At 32.7% G+C, this 23777-nt stretch overlaps 1 protein-coding gene across 6 annotated transcripts in view; it reads right to left on the bottom strand.

Annotated features, from left to right (window-relative positions):
- The window catches only part of RELCH (RAB11 binding and LisH domain, coiled-coil and HEAT repeat containing), a 121429-nt gene that overhangs the window by 61155 nt on the left and 36497 nt on the right, over nucleotides 1-23777 (bottom strand). For all 6 annotated transcript variants that reach the window (XR_001884515.1, XM_017867142.1, XM_017867144.1 and 3 more), the window contains 6 exons: nucleotides 19930-20133; nucleotides 19733-19824; nucleotides 18830-19123; nucleotides 16180-16255; nucleotides 15078-15173; nucleotides 1829-1941 (listed from right to left, as the gene is read on the bottom strand). Coding sequence is in view for 5 of the 6 variants with exons in the window: in XM_017867142.1 (XP_017722631.1) it covers nucleotides 1829-1941; nucleotides 15078-15173; nucleotides 16180-16255; nucleotides 18830-19123; nucleotides 19733-19824; nucleotides 19930-20133 (875 nt within the window). In the remaining variant the exon portion in view is untranslated. The remainder of the gene's footprint in view (nucleotides 1-1828; nucleotides 1942-15077; nucleotides 15174-16179; nucleotides 16256-18829; nucleotides 19124-19732; nucleotides 19825-19929; nucleotides 20134-23777) is intronic.

Raw genomic sequence — 23777 nt, 5'->3', positions numbered from 1 at the left:
TGACCTTGTGATCCGCCCGTCTCGGCCTCCCAAAGTGCTGGGATTACAGGCTTGAGCCACCGCGCCCGGCCAGGGTCTTCCTAATCCAGCTTCATTAAATGAAATCAGAGTAACAGAAAATTTTCTCAGGCCCTTCAAATGGCTGACTGTTAACTGGTTTTTCACAAATGTTAGTTTTTTTTTTTTTATTTTTTAAATGTCTTTATAGCAAATTCCAATTTGGGAAGGAAATATCAAGAAATGTCAACCTATCACTACCTTAAACTAGAATTTCTCTTTCTCAACAATCAAGATTGAAAAAAAATAAATTCTACTTGCTTTCAGTTGGGAGAATCTCATTGTAAGGTAAACATTAAGAAGTAGCTCAGAATCTAACAGAATAGAATATATACACACATATTTTTAAGATGAGACACTTATTGAGATTACATGAATATCAAAACTCATTATTAGGCAATAAGCCATACAAACTGAATTCTTAAGAAGATAGAAAGTTTTGTGTATAAAAAACTGCACCTCAATGTTTTAAGATAAATGGTTTCATGCAAAATCTGCATTTTGAGCTTTTATAGGTCTTAGGATTCATAAAAAGTATCACTGAGAACATATGTAGGCAGATGAAGTCGGGCTTTTCTAAAAAATCTGCTTTACTGAAGGTTAGTTAGGTCTCTATTTGAGAACATTAGAATGCCTGAGGAGGTCATCAGGTATGTACAATTTTTTGCTATGCTACCTATGTGGAACTTGTTGCGCTTGGAGAGCAGAGGAGAAGAGTTGTTTTCTAGCCAACATATGATTTGGCTAGAATACGTTCACTCCCTCCCCCTTCCACTAGAGGGTTTGGGCATAATCTAATCATCAATTACTAGTAGATGCTTCTCTACTAGAAAGCAGAAAAGTGTATTAATGGCAGATTTTTTTTTCAGACAAAAGTAACTATCTTGTAATTTTCAGAGAACATTTACATTTTTGCAAGAAATTGAATTAGTCCTTCAAAAATACAAGATAATTTAGATAATGGCCTTCAGTACCTATATCTGTCTAGTCACCTTGAGAAACTTAACTTTTTTTTTTTGAGACAGAGGTTCACTCTTGTCTCCCAGGCTGGAGTGCAATGGCGTGTTCTCAGCTCATATGCAACCTCTACCTCTTGGGTTCAAGCGATTCTCCTGCCTCAGCCTCCTGAGTAGCTGGGATTACAGGCACCCACCACCATGCCCAGCTAATTCTTTTGTATTTTCAGGAGAGATGAGGTTTCATCATGTAGGCCAGGCTGGTCACGAATTCCTGACCTCAGGTGATCCACCTGCCTTGGCCTCCCAAAGTGCTGGGATTATAGGCATGAGTCACGGCGCCTGGCCGAAAGTTAACATTTTGAGAAGGTATAGAATTCCTTTTCAAAGATTTAAACAATGAGACTTGTCAGTAATTATAGCAGGTGAACTATAGTAGTCTGATCTTAGTAGGATTTATATATATTTTAGAAAGCTATTTTTGTTTTAGGTTTTATTTATTATGCATATGCTAAATTTCTTAAGAGTGATTTCCCTATTATCTATTTCTTTGTTGCAGTAAATTCCAGGTCTCTTTAAAAAGAGAAGGTGAGGAGGAAAGGGAACCTGATGATGACATTATAGTCTGAAATGCATTTTCATAGGTTTTGAAACCATGAAGGAATGAATCCATGATGGTGGAATGCTCCAGCGCTGCTAAAATAGATACTGGAAGGAAAGAAAGCACTTTACATTAAAATGCTAATCTTGATGCCTAATTAGTAAAATCAGTAAGTCATATTGTAATTCTTTTTCAAATATGTAATCATACCCACCTTTGCTCATCATCTGGCCTCTTGATCAAATTGAAAAGTATATGGAGAAGCTGATCTCGCTCTTTAGGTTCAGGATGTAGACAAGCTGTACACAATATGAGGGGGATCAACTCCTGAAGAAATATGAGGGTGGAAAATTTCAAATAAAAACACATTGCAGAATATTCTTTTTTTTTCTCCAGAATATTCTTAAATGGACATTTAAAGTGAAATAAACGTCAATATACAAAAGGGTAAATTTTAATTTTGGAAGGTTGGTAATTCAAGAGATGTTTACACTAAAACGTTTATGTGTTGGTTGTGGAGGAAATGTAAATAACAACATAACAAAAGTTGCTTAAGATTCAACTGGCCTTGGTTTTTAATCTAGCACTTCCCAAGGGCCCACTAGCTTTTACACTAAGTAACATTCCATTATGTGACATACTGACACTGTAATTTTAATTCTGAAAGTGTTTTTAAACAAAAGTTGCAGAAGTCCACTATAATTTAAAACTTAAAAAGATAATAAAAAATAAAGACCACTCTTCCCACTTCTATAAGGACAATATAATGTCCTTATGATTAGATCTAATAATTCTGTACCCTTAGCACTTGACCCAGTGCCTAACTAAAAAGACCATTTTCATAGATCGTCTCAGTACCACTACAGAGTATCAGTAGAAATATTTGATGTTGAAATATAAATTTTTAACAATATTTTGTTTTCTTCACATTCAATATGCAGAGGTAAATTCAGCATTTTGTAGGAAAGTAAGAACCAAAAGTTTACTTCTAAGAAATACTTGAAATTAGTTACGTTGTTTTACATTTTAATTAAGATGAAATTCTTTATACTAAAGTACATTCAAAATATACTAATGTTTTTCACTTGAGTGGATTTTCAAATCTAAGAAGAATAATGGTCCAAAAGTAATACAATATTTTTGTGAGAAATCCTCTAAGTTGTAAAAACAATATTTTGTAAATATAGTAAAGAAATCACTATGATGTAATTAAGAAGGGAGGAATGACTACAACCATTTCTTTCCCACCTGCCTTGATACTCACCGAAAACTGTTAAGAGATTTAAAATAGAAATTGATCACTATGTAATAATGCATGATTATTATTGTCTATAATAATATAACCTAACAAAAATAATAATGTAACCTGAAGAAAAGCATGATAAAAAGTCTACACTGTTGAAGTATTTTCACACTTTGAAGATGCTTCCTAAGAAAGAGATGATTTTTTGAAGAGTTGAAACTGAAGCTTAAATGTATGACTACAAGTCTCTCTCTATTATTTCTAAAGTCTTTATATATTATAAATCTTCAATTTGAAGTTACAAAGGTATAGGTAAGACGAGCTAAGAATGTATCTGAGAAAAAAAGAATGTGAAACATTTATTCTGCCATTTTCAGTCTTCCTGTTTGGGCACCTCTTTAGGTTTTACCTTAGTGAGTAATTCAAAAGGAATAAAAAATTAGGAAAAAAAATTTTGCACTGGGAATGAGAGACAGAGCATATGTATAGATCCTATATGTTTTCCCTAGAGGCTTAATGTAATGCTTGATGGATTAGTCCTGATTCTGTAGAAGAAAATGAACAACGTTTTACAAAATAGTAAATATTCTGTCTGGCTGGAAATTTAACAATATTAGGGTAGGAGATCATTAATAGCAAGGACTACCCTAATCCTTAGTTGATTCCACATGGGCTGCTGAGAGGCAATGATACTAATGAGAGGACTAAGACATTGCGTCATTAGGATATACTACTGAGAGTAGAACCGTAAGGATGAAAAGTAGTTATTCGGGAAGCATTAAAAAAGTGAGAAGCTATTCTAATGCCTGAAAACCAAGAAAGGCCCTAAAAATTTTGTTTGTACTTTGTCTTCATGTCAGATCTTGTTTCCTCCTAATCCCCCTTCCTGCTTTCCCATCATCTCTACATGTATACTTCTCATACTGTTTAAAGTTATGAAACGAAGGTAAGACAGCAGCTATAATTGCTAACACACACACACACACACACACACACACACACACACACTCTTAAAATGTAGAGTATAATCTTTTACTTCTTTATCTCAAAACAAGCATATAAAACAACTGTGTTGGTCTTCATCCTTTACGCCTTATATTTTATTTTCTTTTCTTTTTTATCATGAGGCTTAGTGATCCTTAATTAAGGAGGAAGTTTAAGTCATACATTAATATGGACAATATTTTAACTGAAATATGGCTACAGATGTGCCAAACTGAGAACTCTGGCCCAGGAGCTGAAAGAGTTCTTACCTTGGTTTACTCCTTAGTACCAAAGAAACTAAAGAAAAGCACAAATTTCTCTTTCAGTTTCTTAAAGTGAAACATGTAGGAATTCAGATTAAAGCACAAATGGAAAACACTTCACAGACATTCTGCAATTTATCTATTGCTGATAATTTTTCCTTCTGAAAGCAAAGATGGCCTAAAAAAAGCCTGTTCAACACAGCAGGCACTATGAATCAATTCAAACTGACATATTAGAAGGAAAGTATTTGTGAGTCCTTATCTCCTTGAACCTTAAATTTCTGTGAATTTAGGACTTTGAAAAAAATACTTTTCACTTTTCTTAATCACAGTAATAAATGATATTGCCATCAGCTTTTATTTCTTGCTGGCAAATTAACAACATATGGGAAGTCACTGCCAATAATTTTTGGTTGCTATTCCATGCCAACGAGAGTGGTCCACCTTGGCATATTACAGCTATGGCAGTTACAACTCAGAGTGTAAAGGATGCTGGATGGCTTCTTTCTCTTACAGCAACACAGAGCTGAGAAGAGGTCCAGTAAGTGAGGAGGAAAAATGCAGAAAGAGTGGTCTGTTTCTGACAGAGCCAGCAAGGATAAGATTAGGATAATTGCTAGATTGAGACTGGTCCCAAATCTGCTAATTTCTCCATTATCCATTTATTTATAACTTCTATTTGTATTGCTATTAAAATAAAATAATAGATTCTATAAGTATATGTCTGTTGTGTTACTTATTCACATTTATTGTGAATTCATCTTTCAAGCCTTTGAAACACTAATAAATCCACACCAGAATTTACTAAGTTTGTATTTACCATTTTCAGACTATTCATAAGTTAATAGACTTGATTCAATATTCTCCCTTTGGCATCACCTCTCACACTGAAAATTATAGTCTTAAAACTTTCTTTACAATTCTGAATACAGCATTTAAAAAATGGTGATTAAATTTCCATCAGAAGACAAGGTGTTCTAAAAATATCTTTGAAAGACTAAATGTAAATGAGAATAATAGAGTAATAAAAAATCCTTAGGCATATTAGATTTAATATCTCATGTAATATTAAAATAATAACCATGGTAAGAAAATACCTATGACTTGGGTAATATCAGATCCAAGAGGTAATTTTTCTGCTTCACATAATAAACTTATGTGTCCGCATTTCTTTCTTTTTATTAAGAGACTGGGTCTTGTTATATTGCCCAGGCTTGAAGGCAGTTGGCTATTCACAGGCGTGATCGTAGCACACTACTGCCCCAAACTCTTGGGCTCAGGAGATCTGTTGAGGGCAGTGACTATTGGGGGGTGGTGTTGCTCTGAGTGGTAAAAATAATTTGCCAAGACAGTTGTGGGTAAAGAAAGGCAGATTTATTAGACAAAGTAGGAAAATACAAGAAAGGAAATTGCAAGAAAGGAAAGGGCAGACCAGCAAGAGAGGAGCTAACTGCAAGGAGACAAAAAGTTGCTGGTGCTCATGCTGTGTGCTGAAGAGGGCTTTGTGCAGTACCGATAAAGCCAAGGTTGCTGCAGTGAGCTAACTTGCATTTTTCTATTGGCTGAGGTGTCTGGTGATAGCTTTGTGCAGGAAGACTGTGAGTTATTTGCACAAGAGGGCTACGTGTCCTGGACCATGAAGAAAAGCAGACTTACAGCTGATCCACTTTCTTTTTTTGCTTTCCCTCAGTCTCGCCAGGCCAACTCCCACTCCTTATTTAGAACTCCACAAGATCCTCCTGCCTCAGCCTCCTGAGTAGCTGGAACTATGTGTCACTGTGCCCAGATAATATATCCATACTTTAAGCAATAGGAATCTTTAATATTTTAAAACATGATTTGGCAACATAGAGAGTACTCAGTAATGTGTATTGAAGTGAAATATTTAACAGAGTGTCTATGATCATTAAAGAGAAAATCAGTATAGTAATCCTACTGCAGGATATCTAGGATTTTTAGATTTCATTAATAGAAGAGGATTGGAATTCGAAACCAGCCTGGGCAAGATGGCAAAACCCCATCTCTACCAAAAATACAAAAATTAGCTGGGTGTGGTGGTGTGCACCTGTAGTCACAGTTACTTGGGAGGCTGAGGTAGGAGGATCTATTGAGGCCAGAAGGTCAAGGCTGCAGTGAGCTGTGATCGCGCCACTGCACTCCAGCCTGGGTGACAGAGTGAGACTCTGTGATCAAAAAAAAAATAAAAAAATGGTTTTCTTTGAGTCAATGGTAATCTTTTGAAATTTAAATTTCAATATTTAATATCCATATTTAAACAAATCGAGATAATTCTTTTGCACAATCCAAAGGAAAGAACATATGCTGAAAACAATTGGGGGTGGAGTAGAAATGACTGAAGAAGGAAGGAAAGACAATAAGCAATATAGAAATATCTGTTTCAAAGCAGCTAAGATATCCTTGGCTTATCAGTACTCTAATTGTCAAGATTATATACAAATATAATGTGATATCATATTTACTTATTATTTTATTTGGATTTTGTTTTGATTATATCCAAATATAATGAGACATTATTTTACTTTTAGTGTCAAGATACAAGATACACTTGTATCTTGGCTAATCCGTACCCTAATTGTCACATTACACTATATCCAAATACATTTATATGCAAATATATATTACATTTGGATATAATGTGAAAATTAGGGTACAGATCAGCCAAGATACAAGTGTATAAAATTTGATACATAGCACAGAAGGCATGGAGGAATCCAAACAAAAGGTTTATCAGTACCAGACAAGGAGGGTCAAGAAGGTAATGTAAACATGTAAAATAAAGGTAATGTAAACATGTAAATAAAACATGTAAATATAAGGAAAACAATAATGCAAACATGATGATAAACAGTACTAACACGGGTTTTAGTGACTAAGGGTCAAAAAAGTATGGCAGCAACTGTGGCTAACTAGAGATCCCATGTCCCACCTACAGGGGACAGGAACTGTGCTCCAATTGAAAAAATCATTTGGAAATGTAAGTCTAGTGCTCTTAGACTGGAGGAAAACTTCAGACTAGGAGTTTTCAAGAAAAGCCCAAATTTTGTATTTTAGGTAAAATATCAGTTTTCAAAAGTCTGATAACCAGCACATCATTTTAACACTACTGAGTAGGCCAAACAAAACCTATCCGTGAGCCTTTGTTGGTCTGTAGATAGTGTACAACCTCTGATTTAAGTTTTCAGTTGAAACTTTTCAGCATGTTCCTATTCATATAAAAAGGAAACCCAATAAAGACAGACATTACAAAGACTCACATAAGAAGGAAGGAAAGACAATAAGCAATATAGAAATATCTGTTTCAAAGCAGCTAAGATATCCTTGGCTTATCAGTACTCTAATTGTCAAGATTATATACAAATATAATGTGATATCATATTTACTTATTATTTTATTTGGATTTTTGTTTTGATTATATCCAAATATAATGAGACATTATTTTACTTTTAGTGTCAAGATACAAGATACACTTGTATCTTGGCTAATCCGTACCCTAATTGTCACATTACACTATATCCAAATACATTTATATGCAAATATATATTACATTTGGATATAATGTGAAAATTAGGGTACAGATCAGCCAAGATACAAGTGTATAAAATTTGATACATAGCACAGAAGGCATGGAGGAATCCAAACAAAAGGTTTATCAGTACCAGACAAGGAGGGTCAAGAAGGTAATGTAAACATGTAAAATAAAGGTAATGTAAACATGTAAATAAAACATGTAAATATAAGGAAAACAATAATGCAAACATGATGATAAACAGTACTAACACGGGTTTTAGTGACTAAGGGTCAAAAAAGTATGGCAGCAACTGTGGCTAACTAGAGATCCCATGTCCCACCTACAGGGGACAGGAACTGTGCTCCAATTGAAAAAATCATTTGGAAATGTAAGTCTAGTGCTCTTAGACTGGAGGAAAACTTCAGACTAGGAGTTTTCAAGAAAAGCCCAAATTTTGTATTTTTAGGTAAAATATCAGTTTTCAAAAGTCTGATAACCAGCACATCATTTTTAACACTACTGAGTAGGCCAAACAAAACCTATCCGTGAGCCTTTGTTGGTCTGTAGATAGTGTACAACCTCTGATTTAAGTTTTCAGTTGAAACTTTTCAGCATGTTCCTATTCATATAAAAGGAAACCCAAAAAAGACAGACATTAAAAGACTCACATAAAAAAAAAAAAAAAAAACAAGATTACTCACCTCTGTAAAAGTTTTACAATTCAAGGGCTGCTAAAAATACCTATTCTTAGAATTATTAATATTAAATATCTATAATTTCTGGGGCTCAATCTTTAGGAAACCTAAGTACTTAAATAACCTTACCTCAAGTCTCACTATTGCTAAAGAAATGTGATTTACTCACAAAATTAAGTATGCACACATGCCAACATCACATGGGTATAAAGAAGATAGTCAAAACTTCCTATCTACTTTATTACACTTATCCACTATACTACTGTATAAATCTCATAGTTATGATCCTCTGAGGTGATCAGTACTCATAAGTTTTCCATGAAGGAAACATGAATGACAATGTAAAAGATCAAAGTCTAGTTTCTCATAAGACGGGAGGTCTGTAGAGGTACTAACTACTTTAAAAACTTTTAGGGAATTGGTTCTTTCCCTTGCCTTTGTTGTTACAGCTTTATTGAGATAAGTGGTTTTCTCTTTTGCCTTTTCAATGACAGTTTTATTGAGATATGCTTCATCTTTCATAAAGTTCATCCATTTCAAGTGTATATTCAGTGGTTTTTAGCATATTCAGAGTTGTACAATCATCATCACAATATAATTTTGGAAGACTTCCAATATCCCAAAAGCTGGTCTCCATTAAGTCTCTCCTCATTTCCACTCCCGTCTCAGCCCCAGATTTCTCCTTTGATTTTCCAACTTAGCTAGCTGATAGAATATATTTCCTTGGCACAGAACGAAACTGAAAGTTAAATTTTGATATATGATTACCAAAAATGCTACTTGAAGTAATCTTTTATAAAATTTTATTTTTAATTACAGAATTTCCTCTTCAAATGTGGTTAAAGCAGAAATTGTGAAAAACCAACAACTTTAGCTTATTTACTATATACATTTATCAAATGATAAATAAATTTATTCTATAATTTGGCTCAAAAGATTCAAGTTTCCTCAACCAATCCATTAAAATGAACTGCTGTGTAAGCCACATATAAAAAATCAGTCCATCTTTTATTTTTCTCTCCCAAAATGAACAGGCAAGGAACTACAGAAAGATCAACGAACCCCAAGGCCAGCAGAAGGAAAAATAAAGATTACAGTAGAGATAAATATTTGACTTTAAAATATAAGTTAGTAAAAAGAGACTACCACTATTTCAAAGAACCTAACAGGTATATATTTTTGTTAAACTTTAGAATCTTTGAAATATGGGTGTATCTTACGATAGACAGCATGCCATAATTCAATTGGGATTCTTTTTCTTTCTTAAAGAAACATAACTGCTACAACCAATTGCATCTTAGATTTAAAATAAGATACACTGAATTAAAAAATATTATAATTGTAACCTGAAGATTGAGTAAAGTTGTTACTTTTTTCTTTTTCCGTGTTTAAGAAGATAAACAAATATGCTAATAACCTATATTTCACCGTGCTTTCTATTTAAAAAAAGTTTAGTTTACTATCCAGTTTTGATTAAATCTTTATCCTACTATCTGTTAAAACAGTGGGTCACAAATCAGTTGAATGGGTCATGAACAGGCAATGTTTTTCTTTTTTAATTTTTAATTGCTTATTTAAGGATTTTCTTCTTTACTTTTCCAAAATATTTATAAAATCATGTTTGCTATTGCTTGTCTTTACTATGTTTTATAAAACTTTTAATTTTATGTATGTAAGTACATACTGGTACATGATGTAAAACATCTTTTTTACTGAAGGTGTAGTCAAAGTTTGAAAACACTAATAGTAAGTTCTTTATATCATGATATAAAAAGTAAAATCTAATGTTAACTATAAAAACAGCAAAGTAGAGAATAGTGCATAGAATATGGTATCATTTGTTTAAATCATGGGGAAAAGATCACATATCTGAATTTATACATGCACAAAGCATCAAACTTTATAAAACAACTAAATCTAATAAAATTATACAGAACACTCCACTCAACATCAGTAGAATATATATTCTTCTCAAATGCACACAGAACATTCTCCAGGACAGACCATAAATTAGGCAAGGGTAATTCTTAGTGAATTTAAAAGATCAAAAACATATAAAGTATTTCTCTGACTACAATAGAATGAAATTAAGAATCAGTAACATAAGAAAAATGGAACATCCACGAATATGTGGCTATTAAACAACATGCTCTTAAATAAGCAATAGGTCAAGGAAGACATCATGAAGTAAACGAGAAAACATTGAGATGAATGAAAATGAAAACAATATACCAAAACTAATGAGATACAGCAAAAGCAGTACTCAGAGGGAAATGTATAGCTATAAGTACCTGTATTTAAAAAGATCTCAAGTCAGTAATTCAATATCTTATGGAACTACAGAAAGATCAAACTAAACCCAAGGCCAGCAGAAGGAAAGAAATAATAAAGATTAGAGCAGAGATAAATGAAACATCGACTAGAAAAACAATAAAGAGAATTAACAAAATCAAAAGTTGGTTATTGAAAAGAGAAACAAAATTGACAAATGTTTAGCTAGACTGACTGAAAAAGAGAGAAGATGCAAATAACTAGGATCAGAAATGAAAGCAGGGATGTCAGTACCGACGTTACAGAAATTAAAAGAAGTAAGTTAATACTATGAACAACTGCTCATCAACAAATCAGATAATCAAGATGAAATAAACTAATTCCTAGAATCACAGAAATCACCAAACTGATTCAGTAAGTAGAAAATCCCAACAGGCATATAACAAGGAAACAGATTGAAGAGTTCCTATACTCATCAAGCCAGCTTTAGCCCAATACCAAAACCAATACCAAATACCAAAACACAAGATAAGAAAACCACAGAACAGTATCCCTTATGAATATAGACACAAAAATACTTAACAAAATACTAATGACAGATCCAAAAGCACATTAGAAGGTTTATAAACCAAGACCAAATGGGATGTATCTCATGAATGCAAGGGTGGATTAACATAAAATCAGGCAATGTATTAATAATGCAGGCATATCACAGTAGAACGAAGGGGGAAAAATCACATTATCATCTTAACAGGTGCAGGAAAAGCATGTGGCAAATTCAATGCCATTTTATGATAAGAACATTTAGCAAACTAGGGATAAAACGAAACTTCCTTAATATGACAAAGGGCATTTATAAAAATTCTATAGCAAATATCATAGTCAATGGTGAAAGATTGAAGCTTTCCTGTAAGATCAGAAACAAGGCAAGGGTATCTGCTTTCTCAAAACATTACCATCCAAATTGTACTGGAAGTCCTAGCTAGAGCAACTAAACAAGAGGAAAAAATAAAAGCCACCTAAATTGTAAAGAAGAAGCAAAACTATCTCTCTATGTACAGATGACACGATTCTATATATGTAGAAAATACCATAGAACCCATAAAAAATGATTAGAGTTAATAAGCAAATGCAGCAAAGTTGCAAGATTTAAGATCAACACACAATGACCAGTGTTGTTTTGATAAACCAGGATAAACCTTTCCTTTTTTGAAAAGAAAATTAAAAGAACAATTCCATTTATAATATCATCCAAGAGAACAAAATACCTAGGAATAAATTTAGCCAAAGAAGTGAAAGAACTGTACACTGGAAACTACAAAATATTACTAAAAGAAATTAAAGATCTAAAACAAAAAGACATTCCACGTCCGTGAACTGGAAAACTTAATATTGTTAGGATGACAATACTCCCAAAGAGATCTATAGATTTAATGTAATCTCTATAAAAATTTCAGTGACCTGTTTTGCAGAAGTGAAAAGCTGAGCATCAAATTCATATGGAACTGCAAGGGACCCTGAGCAGACAATAGTGAAGTGCAATTAGAGGATTCTATGTCCCAATTTCAAAACTGACTACAAACAACATTTATCAAAACAGTGTGGTAGTGGCATATGGCTAGACATACAGACCAATGGAACAGAACTGAAAGTCCAGAAATAAACCCGAAGAATCTAGGCCCAACTGATTTTTGACAAAAGTAGCAAGACTGTTCAAAAGAGGAAATTTTTTATCTTGAACAAATGTTTCTGGATAACTGGATAGCCATATGAAAAGAATAAAGTTAGACCCTGTTTCATTCCATATATAAAAATTAACTCAAAATGAATCACTGACCTAAATATATATAAAAAACATTTTCTTGTAATTGTTTTATAGCTTTAGCTCTTATATATATTCATATACATATATATATATCTTCTATAACACTGATTTGGCAATGGTTTCTTAAAATTGATACTTAAAGCACAAACAACATGAGAAAAAAATTGATAAATCAGATTTCATAAAAATGGAAAACATTTGCCCATCAAAGGATATGGTCAAGAGTGTAAAAAGAAAACCTACAGGATGAAAGAAAATATTTGCAAATCATATATATGATAAGGGTTTACTACCCAGAATATATAAAAAACTCTTACAACTCAAAACATGAAGAAAACAATCAAATTTAAAATGGTCAAACGACTTGACCATTTGCTAGAAGCTAGCAAAATTGACTGCATATGGGACAGAAGCTCAAGGACAGGAAAAAAGGAATTTTCACTGTACATTTTTTTACATTAAAAAAAGTTAAACCATGTAAACATATTAATCAAAACATTAAACCCTGTTTCTAATGCTTTATTTAATCAGCCAAGAATATTACTATGTTCAGTTTACTAAAGAACATTTAAATTTTATTTAAATACCAACAAAAAGGCTTTTGCTGACAAGAGTATACCAAACATGAGAAATAAGAAGTCAAAATATTAATCCTTCAATCACAGGAGTTTTATAAAAATGTAGATTTAATGCTTAAGCCCCGGAGTTTGAGGCTATAGTGAGCCATGACTGTGCCACTGTACTCCAGCCTGAGTGACAGCGCGAGAGCCTGCCTCAAATAAAAAAAAACCCAAAAAACAAAACAAAATGAAAAAACAACAACTCTGTCTCCCCATAGAGAGAGATATTTAGATTTATAAGAAGAAATAGGGGTGAAATATTAAAAAGTAATTCAACATCAAGAGATGTAATGAAAAAATGTTTTGTTCTTTTATGCCTAGGGATTGATTTTAAATACTCTAAGACATATTTCATTATTTATCAATTTAATTTTGAGGAAATACAATTTCATTTTATTATAAATGGCAACTTTTCTGATAAAACATACAAATAATTAAATGAACAAAGATAGATGATCAGTTTTCATGAAATTATATATTTTTAATTATAAAAAATTTAAAATCAGCCAGAAAAGTAAACATCATACCACAAATTAGTTCTATGTGTGCATATATGTATATAATCTGTATGTGTAACATATCTGATTACTGATGATGCAAATTTATAAATATTTCATGCAGTACAATCAGATTTTAGTGGTAGTCTTTTATGATAATATGACAAATTAAAATGAAAAAGCTAAAACTGAATTTCATAATAATTAGATTTCTATAATACTCTAAAGATGATATTAAGGAAATACAGTAAAAGGGATGCAAACATTAACACATTACATGGATTATGTTACAAGCTAAAAAAGGAAAAGAAGCTCAAACACCATTCTGCCAGGCAGAACTGCAAAACAATCTGAAATTGGACACTGATCCTTCAAGACATATAAGACTTTCCATACTTATTAATATCTTATGACTATTTTAAAATAATTAGGTAAAATAAAGCCATCAGTAGAAAATAATCTTTTAATTGTTTTATTAAAATACCTATGGGGATAAAAAATTTAAAGCTCTACATGTTTTCTTGAGGATCAGTACAAATTTCTTGTGCTAAATGGATAATTGAAAATAAGCTTTAAATGGGTTTTGCCAATGCATTATGTACCTATATGTACTGTAGGTCCCAGAAACTATGAGTAAAATCAGTGGTAAATATTAAGAAAATGACAATAGAAAGTTACATGATACACTCTAAAATATTCTTCATCTATTCTTTATAAAATTTTTTTTGACCAAAAATTTTATCTCAAAAACAGAATTCAATAAAATAATTTAAATTATCTGCAAATAAATCATCCACTGTCATTTAAATGAGATTATAGATAACTTCCCATTAATCTTTTATTGACTAAATATATTTAATAATAATTTATAAATACAACCATAAAGATAACTTCCTATAGTGTTTATGGATCATAACATAGGCTATGTGGACTCAAATTATTTGCAAATGTATTTTGGATACTTAAAGCATCTGTCAATAACTAGTTAACTGTAAGAAAAATAAAAAAGGTACTTTAAAAAGTTGTTGTAGTCAATATGACAACTATCCTATCATAAGAGAAATGTGATTTATTGCCAAATGAGCATAATAACACATTTATAATCAGCAACTATATGTACATTTATGACTAGTGTTATATTATTCATCCCTGTTAATTTTCAATACAAAGAGTGTCCATTTCTGTAGACAAATGAAGCATATCATACCAAGAGCACAGATAATTAGCTAACTGGTAATGTAAAAACCAGACAGTGTTCATGGCACATAAATGGACCTACAGTAATAGTTAGTGCTGCAGAAGCTAACAATGCTTTAAGCAAAATTGGAAAAACATGAATACCATGCAGTTTTACTGAACTCACCTGACAGAGGTGTAAAACCATTCTCTAGGAGCAGAGATGCATGCACAAAAGTAAGAATATGATTGCAAGTAATAGACTTTAAGAAAATAAAAATATAACACTCAACTTCAAAATGACAAAAAATGGACAACATGATGGGATTACTGGGATGAAAATACTTTTATGTGTCTTACCTCCCTCTTTGCCAATAGCACATTGGGAACAATGTGTGGCAGGCAGCGTCCCAGCATTAACATAACACTTTTTTCACTATCTGCAATACGAGACACCTAGAAAACCAAATAATAAACGATGACAGTGGAGAAATTCTGTGCATAATAATATAGAAAAGTTCATTCGTTAGATCCTGACACCTCTGCTCTAAACACGCATTCCAATATTTTAACTTATAATAACAACAACAACAGCAACAGTGCTCCAATCAACATCAATATGTCTTTGGGCTAGAAACAGATTTAAAATACCATTAAAATCAAGGGTGAAGCCAAGAAGACCTAATGGGCTCCATTTCTGGGAACAAGTAGGGGGGATAGCACAAGAGTAGGGCAGCCTCAATGTTTCTTTTTGTGCATGAAGAGATGCTCACAAAGCTACAACCATTAGCTATAGTGATAATCTGTACAAAGAACTTGGAAATACAAGGCGTAGGCTACGGAAGGTGATCCAGTCTTACAATGAGGATTGCCAGAGTGCATCCAAACCATCCTCAAACCAGCTCTGTGATATTCTCAATGACATTGTGGAACACAAGCCCATGGGAAGTCAAGTGAAATGAAACACAAAACAGCTAGAAAAGGAGGAGTGAGTACAGAGGTAAGAAAAAACAATAATAAAATACTCCCTCAAGACCAATCTGCAAAAATAAATACAAAATAGTTGAGAAAAACTAATATGCAAGCTAATAAACTCAACTATTGGACATAACCACTCCTAATGAAATGAAAATAATGGAGTAATTTAAATAGACAATTAATATATAAACAGTGTACACTTAAGTTGGTTTTCTGAATTATATCTAAGAGACGCTGTCATTAGACATACTACTAAAAACAGAGTTTATAAAAGGTCACTTCAATGTTAACAGAAAAAACAGAAATAATCAACTACTTTACTTAAAAGTTAAAAATTTTAGGAACTATATCTTATAGCATTCTTTTAAATAATGGATTTGCATTTGAAATACAGCCTTATCACAGATGCTTCTGTAGAAGAGAAACTAAAAGAAGAAAACAGTAGAATGTTTTAAAAGTTGTGGAAATAGGTGTTATAATTTACCTCGTATCCTAAACGACTATCTGCTGACATTCGACAAAAAGAGAGTAGTGCTTGATGGAATGCAGGAGACAATTTCCTAGAAGAAAATGTTGTATGAAAAAGAGATAATATCAAATAATTACCATTGACATTTAGGGAGAAGTTTAAGTTACGTATTATAACTTCCATTCCAGCATTAATCCTACCCCACAAATGCTAATCAGATTTCTGAGCCACCAGTGACTTGAAGAACACTTCACTGGAGAAACTTACTTATATAGGTCACTTAGGAGAAAAAAAATCAATAGTAACTGGTGTTCTTGCAGTAGTTTGATGTTATGTGAAAAAATGGCAGTTAAAGAGTTAGTGGATCAAACCTAAAGTGGTATAGTAGATCGGTGACTATAGAACTGATTTGAAAATCTGAAATAAGGACTTTCTCCAACTCCAATTCTCTATAGTCCCAAAAAGATAAACAGAAAGGTAAAGTGGATACAAAGGTTGACCTGGTATATTGCTGAGAGGAATTAAAGTTTTGCAGATATACATAGCTAATGATAAATCTGAATATTAGAAAACCACATACAATAAGTCTAAAGATAAATGGAGGCGCAGCTCATTCAATATTCATGATACATTTTAAAGAAAGTTTCTGTTTGCAGTTGAAAATATTAGCCTATTTATGTTTAATAAAGGAGGTTAAAACATTATATTTCTAAAACACTACCAGTCTCTATGTAGTATTATTCATAAAATTATGACTACGAGTTGTACTTTATGTGTTAAATCTGCAAAGAAAAGGCTAACACCAATAATTAGATAATAAAGCTTATTTAGCATATACCACAAAGTGGCGCTCAGTAATTTCTATGATTATAGAGTACTGTACCAAAGCTTGAGCCTTTTGCTGTTTTATGCTCCTCTCATATTCACTCAGAGGGGGACCATAATCCTTCCACTTGCCCAAGTCAGAAACTTCAAATCAGGCTTGATCCTTTTTTTTGAGACGGGGTCTTGCTGTGTTGCCCATGCTGTCTAGAACTCCTGGGCTCAAGCGATTCTTCCATCTCAGCCTCCTAAGTAGCTGGGATTAGAGGCAAATGCCATCGTCCCTGGCTTCCTTCCCTTTATTTTCACCCCAAATCCATTCAGTCTTTCAACTTCTAATAATCTTGCAGATCCATATACTTCTTTCCCTTCCCATTACCAATGTTTCAATATAGAACAGGCCTCCATCATTTCTTACTTGGGTTCTTCCCACATACACCCGTATAGTTTTCTTGCTCCCAGTCTTGCTACCTTCCAATTACCTCTAGCTCAGAGGACCCTTTCTAAAGCTTAGATACCATCATGTCCCAACCTCTACAATGAATTAATGCAAGCTTACATGACTTCTTAGACTTTGCTTATTTCTCCAACTTTGTCTTCTATCCTTCCTTTCACTAGCATTATTTGCTTAAGCCTTACTAAGTCCTTCTCTGTTCCCCTAAAGCACTGTTTTGTTTGTGCACATGGGATTCTTTTACCTCTTTGCTTGTTAACTCTTACATAGTTTTCACATCTTGGATGACACTTCTATGAAACCTTCCTGCTCTGAAGACTAGGTTAGTGCCTTGATTACATGTTCCCAAAGCAAGCTGAACTTACTTTATTATACTACTTTTCATACCTTACTGTTATTGCTTGTCTGTCTCTCTCATACTATAAGGTTTGAGGTTTGGGCCATGTCAGTTTCAATTCTGTGACCAACACAGACAGACAGACACGCACACACACACACCCCTACTATACACAGAAAAAGTTGTAGTTCATGAGTGAAAAGCTTTACTTAAATAAAAATCCAATACTTCTTAGTAATAATGAGGACCTATAAGTCTGAAGCAAATTAGTCGTGCTTTTCTATTACATGCTCATAGTAGGCATAACATCTCTCTATTTAATAGGAAATGAAGTATGACCTTGTGGCTGAAAATGCACCGTAAGAATTAAATGAGTTAATATACATAAAGCATTGAGAATTCTGTGTGACATATAAAAAGAGCTCAGTAATATTCCTTTCTTAAAAGTATTTTTTAATTATAATCTAAGAGTTTTAAAATTATATTTTGTCCCCTCCACCAAGGAACATAATCACAAAGTACAGGGACCACGGTTTTTGTCATCTGTGAGTTCTGTAACCTAATATAAATTAAATATATGAATTAAAAGAATACTAATGATGTAATATTTGTAATGGAGGCAGACACAGACAAAACAAAAAACAAAAAACAAAAAACTAGAAGCAAAAATTTTTCCTTTTTTAACAAAGGCAACTATGCAGCACCAAAATATTCCTCTGAGTCTGATAATGACTACAGGATAGAGAAAAAGCACTGGGTAAGTGTTTGTAGCACACAGTAATAACATATTAGTTACGGGTTTAAGTACTTAGCTAAGATAGAACCTAGCCCATTGATGGGTAATTCCTTTTTGATTTAATTTAATTTAGTAACTAATAATTTTGTGACTTTTCTTGTGACAACTACTTTGCTATGTGTTAAGTTCATGTCAAATATAAAAATTCATATATTTGATCTACAAAAAGCAGTTTAAATAAAAACAGTAGCTCTTCCCGTTTGACACACACTAAATAGCTGAAAGATGCATTTCAAAATATAGGAGGCATACTAACCTATTGGGTTTATCAAAATGAACTGTGTTTTTACTTGATGGAGACGAAGGTGGCATTCCTTCTCTTTCTCTCCTGGGGAATGAATTTGGGGAATTCTCTTTAGGAATAGTGGAATCAGCTTCATCTGATATTGAAAGATGGATGTCTGTGTTTTTCCCCTTGTCTGAACTATTTACATCTGGATGCTGTCCACTGTTCTCAGAGTCTTTGTGGGGCAACTGATCCAAAGAAGGCTGAACAGAGTCACAAACTGCTGGGATGGCAAAGTGTTCATTTTTGAGGAAGTCCATTTCACTGTAGAAAGAGAAATTAAGAGAAATCACCAGAGGACAACTGTATTTTTGAAAACTAGCATAAATCTCATAATGGGTTTAATGTTTTAAAAGTATATTTAAAAGTATTAGTAGCAAATGGTTGGCAAGTGATAAATCTTTTTTATGCAATATTCATTGATGCTTCATATACCTAAAATGTAGCTATAAACTCAAGAATGAAGCATAAAATGGCCTTAAAACCCTGCTTTTGATTGGCACTTAAATTTCTTTTATTCATTTGCAAACTGGGGATAACTCCCTCAAACCCACAGAATTATTATAAGAACTAAACGGAATAATGAATGGGAAATATGTACAACTAATGAAGGACAAATCAAAATATCTTATTTCTTAGTGTCAAGACACAATTGATTGTAAGATCACCATATTGATTTACTAACTTGTGTTGGGAAAAAAGACCTACTACTATTTTAAATATATTAAACAATTATAAAACTTTCTTTCAGAAGTATTAAAATGTGAAGCAATTATGCCTTACAACTGGAATATTGTTTCCTATATTTGCATAACTTGCCAATACCTTTAAACACCTTAAGAGGATTTTTAGGAATGATGATCAAGTACTTACCTTTTAAGTCTTCTGATTTGTTCCATCAATGACCACTTCTCACTATTTAACAAACTAATTTTATCTTCTAATTTCTGTACTAACATGGAGTTCTAAAATCAAAACAGGAGAAAAACAGAAACTCAAGATCTCACTGTATGCTTTTACATAGTTTAAATACTTTTTGTGGACTTGACTAATTAGTTGCTATCTCTCACCTCTGCAGGCTGGGGAGTTTCAAGAGTTGGAGGAAGGTTGCTTATAACTGGTGTAAAGGCCTCTAACTCATCTTCTTCTACTCCACTGGCCACATCTACAAGATCTTTTCCAGTCACTTGATGATTTCCAAAATCTCGGTAGAGTTGCAATAAGTCTGGAGGTTTTGGAATGTTTAATCCTACATCATCCCATAATTCAAAATCCTAAAAGATAAAAAATGGTAACATAAAAAAATCTTTGAGGAAATTTTATCTTGCATTTTTGAAATCCATATTATTATTGCTAATACCTTGTTTTTGTTTTTGTTTTGTTTTGTTTTTTTAGACAGGGTCCTGCTGTGTCATGCAGGCTGGATTACAGTGGCACAATCATAGACAGCTCACTGTAGCCTCAAACTCCTGGGCTCAAGTGAGCCTCCCACCTCAGCCTCCCAAGTAGCTGAAACTACAAACACCCGCCACCATGCCAAACCAATTAAGAAACATTTTTTTTTGTAGAGATGAGGTCTTGCTTTGTTGCCCAGTATGGTCTCAAACACCTCGTTTTAAGCAATCCTCCCACTTTGGGCTCCCAAAGTGTTGAGATTACAGGTGTGAGCCACCACAGTCATCTTCTGTGAATATATTGAAAACCCAACATAATCATAATTTTGTTATAATATCAAAGTGTATGTTCCAAGTTAGTAAATAACATTCTTAAATTTATTTTATACTTTCCACTATCCAATATTATTCTTGTAAGTTTCCTCAGCTTCTAGATAAATAGGTTTAATTTTCTTAGGTATCAAAATGTTACACAATTTTTTATTATATCTCTTAAAAATATAAACTCCTTTTACTTTGTTTTATATTAACTTTAAGCTCATAAAACATGCCCAAATATTTGCATGACATCATAAAACATGTCTAGATTAAGGAAGTCTCAGTACATAAATTGTATCTATTATTTATAGGTTATAAGTAAACTCAAAGAAATCAATTTTGTTCTTCCTTTATTACTCCAACTTAATACATTAGTGTAATCTCTAGTGGGCAAGGAAACAATTTAATCTGTATGTCTTCTTGCTATAAATGTTTGAATATAATTCATATTATTAAAAATGCTTCTGGCAATTTTCAGAATCTAAATAGCTACTCTTCAATTTGTTGTGTATTGAAACATGTTCAACAGTTTTATTAACTCTAACACAGTTTTATTAAAAGTAGAAAAAAGCATAGCAACTTAAGCATTCTATAGGCAAAGATCTTCAGAAGAGCTTTATAAAGTTGCTGAGTAATCAACTGCATGTAAATACATTGTCTCACCATTCTATCTTCCTCTTACTATATCAGAATTTAGTACTAATTTGATATATTATAACCTATGAGAACCTCCATGAGAAATTGACATACTAATTTGAACATTCTAAATGTGATATTCTTATTCCTTTGATGGTTTATTTGAACAATGAGATAGCTATTATTGAGGACTAAACCTGAGGCAGATATGAGTATTACAAGTGGGGGGCTTTAGAGAAAACCACATGAAGTATGAAATTTGTATCTTTCTCCACTATCACTGTTACAAATTAATTTGAGGGAGGCTTAAACTGGTCATCTGTAGAATGGGTAAAATATTTATTACTTCTAAGCATTTTTGTGAGGATAAATTAAATGTATATAAAAGCCTTAACACAGTGCTTGGCCCACAACAAGAACTAAACAACTTTTAGCTTAAAAAAAAAAAAACTTATTAAATGAACATCACACATAATTCAAATGTCCATTTATCTATCATTCATCCAAAATTTAAGATGTATCTACCTTGAGCTTAGAACTAGAAATAATTTCTAGTGGCTCCATTATCCTTGCCAAAACTTCATACAGTCTTAGCTAAACATTCCAATTAATGTGTTGTGGTATCTCAGTGTGATTGAATTTGCATTTCTCTAATGAATACAAATGTTGAGAATCTTTTTCACGTGCTTATTTTCCATCCATATAACTTCCTTGGTGAAGCACCTGTTCAAATTTTTTGTCCATTCTTTTAAAAAATGGACTAATTTTCTATTATTAAGTGTAGAGTGTTCTTTATAAATTTTGGATATAACTCCTTTATCAGATATATTACTTGCAATATTTTCACCCTCTTGGTCTTCTCAATCACTTAAAAGTGGCTTCCAAAGAGCAGAAGTTATTAATTTTGATGAGAGCAAATCTGACCGAGAACATCATGCTTTTTGTGTCATATCTAATAAATCTTTTACCTATCTTCCAAGCCTGCAGTGATTTTTTTTCCTGTTTTCCTCTAGAAGCCTTACAGCTTTTTAGGATCTGTATTTAAGTATATGCTCCATTTTGAGTTAATTTTTATATATGATATGGTTTGATGTTTATTTGTTTTGGGCAAATGGTTCCATTACCATTTTTTTTAAAAAAGACTACTCTTTCTGCATGGAAGGTATTTTGCATTTTGTCAGAATTCAACAGATCATCTATGTGTAAGTCCATCTCTGGACTCTATTCTGTTTCATCAGTTTATTTGTCTATATACCAGTATGACACTGTCTTTACTATAATATCTTTTAAGACTTGAAGCTTAGGTCTTCCAAATTTGTTTTTCTTTATTAAAGTTGTTTTGCTGTTTCCTTTTCATATGAATTTTAGAAAAAATTCATTACTTTCCATAAAAATGCCAGTGAGAAGTGAGATTTAGATTTCACTGAAAATACAAATCAAAATTGTTACCTTGACAATGTTGGGTTTTCTGGTCCGTGAGCACAATATCTCTTCATTTAATTCTCCTTAATTTATGTCAGCATGTTAAGTAGTTTTCAGTGTAGAAGCTGTCAGATTTATTCCTACGTTATTTCCTATTTTTTAATACTATTGAACATGATATTTTAAAAATTTGATTTCCAATTGGTTGCTGCTAACATAACATACAATAGGTTTTTGTATACTTACCTTGTTTCCTACAACCTTGCTAAAATCACTTAGTTTTTGTACCTTTTTTGGAAAGTCTATAGGATTTTCTATACATAAGATCATGTCATTGGTGAATAAGGATTGTTATTTCTTCCTTTCCAAAATGTGTGCTTGAATTACTTTTTCTTGCCTTATTGCACTAGCTAGAATCCTCAGTATGACGCTGAATAGAAGTAGTGAGAATAAATGTTCTTGTTTTTGTCTTCATCTTTCATCATTAAGAATGATGTTAGTGTAGGATACTATGCAGTCATAAAAAAGGATGAATTCATGTCCTTTTCAGGGACATGGATGAAGCTGGAAATCATCATTCTCAGCAAACTATCACAAGCACAGAAAATCAGGCACTGCATGTTCTCATTCATAGGTGGGAATTGAACAATGAGATCACTTGGACACAGGGCAGGGAATATCACACACCAGGGCCTGTCGGGGCATGAGGAGCTGAGGGAGGGATAGCATTAGGAGAAATGCCTAATGTAAATGACGAGGTGATGGGTGCAGCAAACCAACATGGCATGTTTACCTATGTATCAAACCTGCACATTGTGCACATGTACCCTAGAACTTAAAGTATAATAATTAAAAAAAAAAGAAAAAAAAAGAATGATGTTAGTGATAGGCTTTCTATAAATGTCCTCTATCAGTTGGGGAAATGTCCCTCTATTTCTAATTTCTTTAAAGTTTTAAAAGAGAATGGATATTGGATTGAGTCAAAGGCCTTTTCTACATCTTCTCAGATGATTATATCATTTTCCTTTTAATATGATGAATTATGATGACTGATTTTTGGATATGAACTCAACCTTATATTCCTGGGATAAACCTCATTTGGTCATAATGAATTTTCCTTTTAACATTTTGTTTAATTTGATTTGCTA

The sequence above is a fragment of the Rhinopithecus bieti genome, unplaced genomic scaffold (assembly GCF_001698545.2).
Source record: "Rhinopithecus bieti isolate Rb0 unplaced genomic scaffold, ASM169854v2 scaffold_2554, whole genome shotgun sequence".
Taxonomy (NCBI): Eukaryota; Metazoa; Chordata; class Mammalia; order Primates; family Cercopithecidae; genus Rhinopithecus; species Rhinopithecus bieti.
The sequence above is the reverse complement of the archived record's forward strand: the minus strand, read 5'-3'. Positions and strand labels throughout refer to the sequence as shown.